This window comes from Acyrthosiphon pisum, chromosome A2 (genome assembly GCF_005508785.2).
Source record: "Acyrthosiphon pisum isolate AL4f chromosome A2, pea_aphid_22Mar2018_4r6ur, whole genome shotgun sequence".
Classification (NCBI taxonomy): domain Eukaryota; kingdom Metazoa; phylum Arthropoda; class Insecta; order Hemiptera; family Aphididae; genus Acyrthosiphon; species Acyrthosiphon pisum.
The window spans coordinates 24534548-24536910 of record NC_042495.1 but is presented as its reverse complement, the minus strand read 5'-3'; the positions used below and the strand labels follow the sequence as shown (position 1 = coordinate 24536910).

General features: G+C 23.8%; 2 protein-coding genes across 40 annotated transcripts in view; one reads left to right on the top strand and one right to left on the bottom strand.

Annotated features, from left to right (window-relative positions):
* Positions 1-2363, bottom strand: part of LOC100575370 (leucine-rich repeat and immunoglobulin-like domain-containing nogo receptor-interacting protein 2) — a 78037-nt gene that overhangs the window by 48352 nt on the left and 27322 nt on the right. The window lies entirely within an intron of this gene.
* Positions 1-2363, top strand: part of LOC100572794 (leucine-rich repeat-containing protein 15) — a 12819-nt gene that overhangs the window by 5494 nt on the left and 4962 nt on the right. For 4 of the 15 annotated variants that reach the window (XM_029490576.1, XM_029490580.1, XM_029490573.1 and 1 more), the window contains exons 6-13: positions 97-240; positions 336-407; positions 630-695; positions 783-854; positions 956-1099; positions 1195-1266; positions 1646-1717; positions 1805-1832. In XM_029490576.1, the coding sequence (XP_029346436.1) occupies positions 97-240; positions 336-407; positions 630-695; positions 783-854; positions 956-1099; positions 1195-1266; positions 1646-1717; positions 1805-1832 (670 nt within the window). Of the gene's footprint in view, positions 8-96; positions 241-335; positions 408-629; positions 696-782; positions 855-955; positions 1100-1194; positions 1267-1645; positions 1718-1804; positions 1949-2042; positions 2115-2363 lie in introns of all 15 variants that reach the window. The other 11 variants (XM_029490579.1, XM_029490571.1, XM_029490569.1 and 8 more) reach the window with 10 other exon arrangements.

Sequence of the window (2363 nt, the reverse complement as noted above, 5' to 3'; positions counted from 1 at the left end):
AGATATTGTAAGAATATAAATTTAAAAAAATAGCTAGTTATTTATATCATATTAAAACCTATCTATTATCTATATAATAAATTATTTAATCATTAGATTCTTGCATAGAAATAAAATCGAAAACATCGAGACTGGGGCTTTTAATAACTTAACGAGTTTGAAAGAATTAGAATTGGATTACAACAACATTCATAAGCTTGATTTGGAAATGTTTAAGGGACTTACAAAACTGGATGAACTGTAAGTATTTAACACATTTTTCATGTGATATAAAGACTTTTAAATGCATAAATACTATGAATTAATTATAATCCAGAATTTAAACATATTTTCAGAGGGTTGAGCAACAATAATATAAAAGAACTGAAAAATGGTGTTTTTTCAAATCTTCGGAATCTTCAGTTATTGTAAGAATATAAATTTAAAAGTAGAAAGTGATTATATATTTATTTATATCATATTATTACCTATATATTATCTATACAATATATATCATTAGCTCCTCTGACAGAGTTACAGTTCTTATGAGTCAAACTATAATATCTACATTTTTAAATGTATAAATAAACATAAAATATCTCATAATACCAGCAGATATACGACATTAAACAAATTGTATTGTGTTCCAGGTACTTGGATAATAATAAAATCATGGAAATTGAATCATTAGCTCATCTGACAGAGTTAAAAACATTGTGAGTTATAATATACCTAATATAAACACTTTGAATTGCATAGACATTATTAATTAATTATAATCCAAAATGTAAACATATTTTCAGATATTTGAGAAACAATTATGTAAGTGAATTGAAACATGGTGCATTTGCAAACCTTTCGCAGCTCCAGATATTGTAAGAATATAAATTAAAAAATAGCTAGTTATTTATATCATATTATATATTATATTATATTACCTATCTATTAGCTATTTAATAAATTATTTAATCATTAGATTATTGCATACAAATAAAATCGAAAACATCGAGACTGGGGCTTTTAATAACTTAACGAGTTTGAAAGAATTAGAATTGGATTACAACAACATTCATAAGCTCGATTTGGAAATGTTTAAGGGACTTACAAAACTGGTTAAACTGTAAGTATTTAACACGTTTTTCATGTGATATAAACACTTTTAAATGCATAGCTATTATTGATTAATAATAATCCAGAATTTAAACATATTTTCAGAGGGTTGAGCAACAATAATATTAGTGATGTGAAAAATTGTGTATTTGAAAACCTTTCGAAGCTTCAGATATTGTAAGAAAATAAATTAATAAGTAGCTAAGTGATTATATATTTATTTATATCATAATATTACCTATATATTATCTATACAATATATAACATTAGCTCCTCTGACAGACTTACAGTTTTTGTGAATAAAACTATAATATCTACACTTTTAAATGTTTAAACAGACATTATTCATGAATTATGGTCATTAAATATTTCATAATATCAGTAGATATACGACAATAAGCAAATTGTATTATATTCCAGGTACTTAGATTTTTCATGTGATCGTATAATATAATACACCTAATATAAAAATATATACAATATACCTAATATAAACACATTGAAATGCAAAGACATTATTACATAATTATAATCCAGAATGTATACATATTTTCAGATATTTGAGCAACAATAATATAAGTGAATTGAAACATGGTGCATTTGCAAACCTTTCGCAACTTCAGATATTGTAAGAATATAAATTAAAAAATAGCTAGTTATTTATATCATATTATTACCTATCGATTATCTATATAATAAATTATTTAATCATTAGATTCTTGCATAGAAATAAAATCGAAAACATCGAGAATGGGGCTTTTAATAACTTAACGAGTTTGAAAGAATTAGAATTGGATTACAACAACATTCATACGCTCGATTTGGAAATGTTTAAGGGACTTACAAAACTGGATAAACTGTAAGTATTTAACACATTTTTCATGTGATATAAACACTTTGAAATGCATAGATACTATGAATTAATTATAATCCAGAATTAAACATATTTTCAGAGGGTTGAGCAACAATAATATAAGTGAAGTGAAAAATGGTGTTTTTTCAAACCTTCGGAATCTTCAGTTATTGTAAGAATATAAATTAAAAAGTAGCTAGTGATTATATATTTATTTATATCATATTATTACCTATATATTATCTATATAATATATATCGTTTCTTTTAGCTTCTCTGACAGAGTTACAGTTCTTATGAGTCAAACTATAATGTATACACTTTTAAATGTATAAATAAACATTATTCATTAATTATAATCATAAAATATCTCATAATACCATCGGATAATATACGAAGTTAAACAAATTGTATTGTATTCC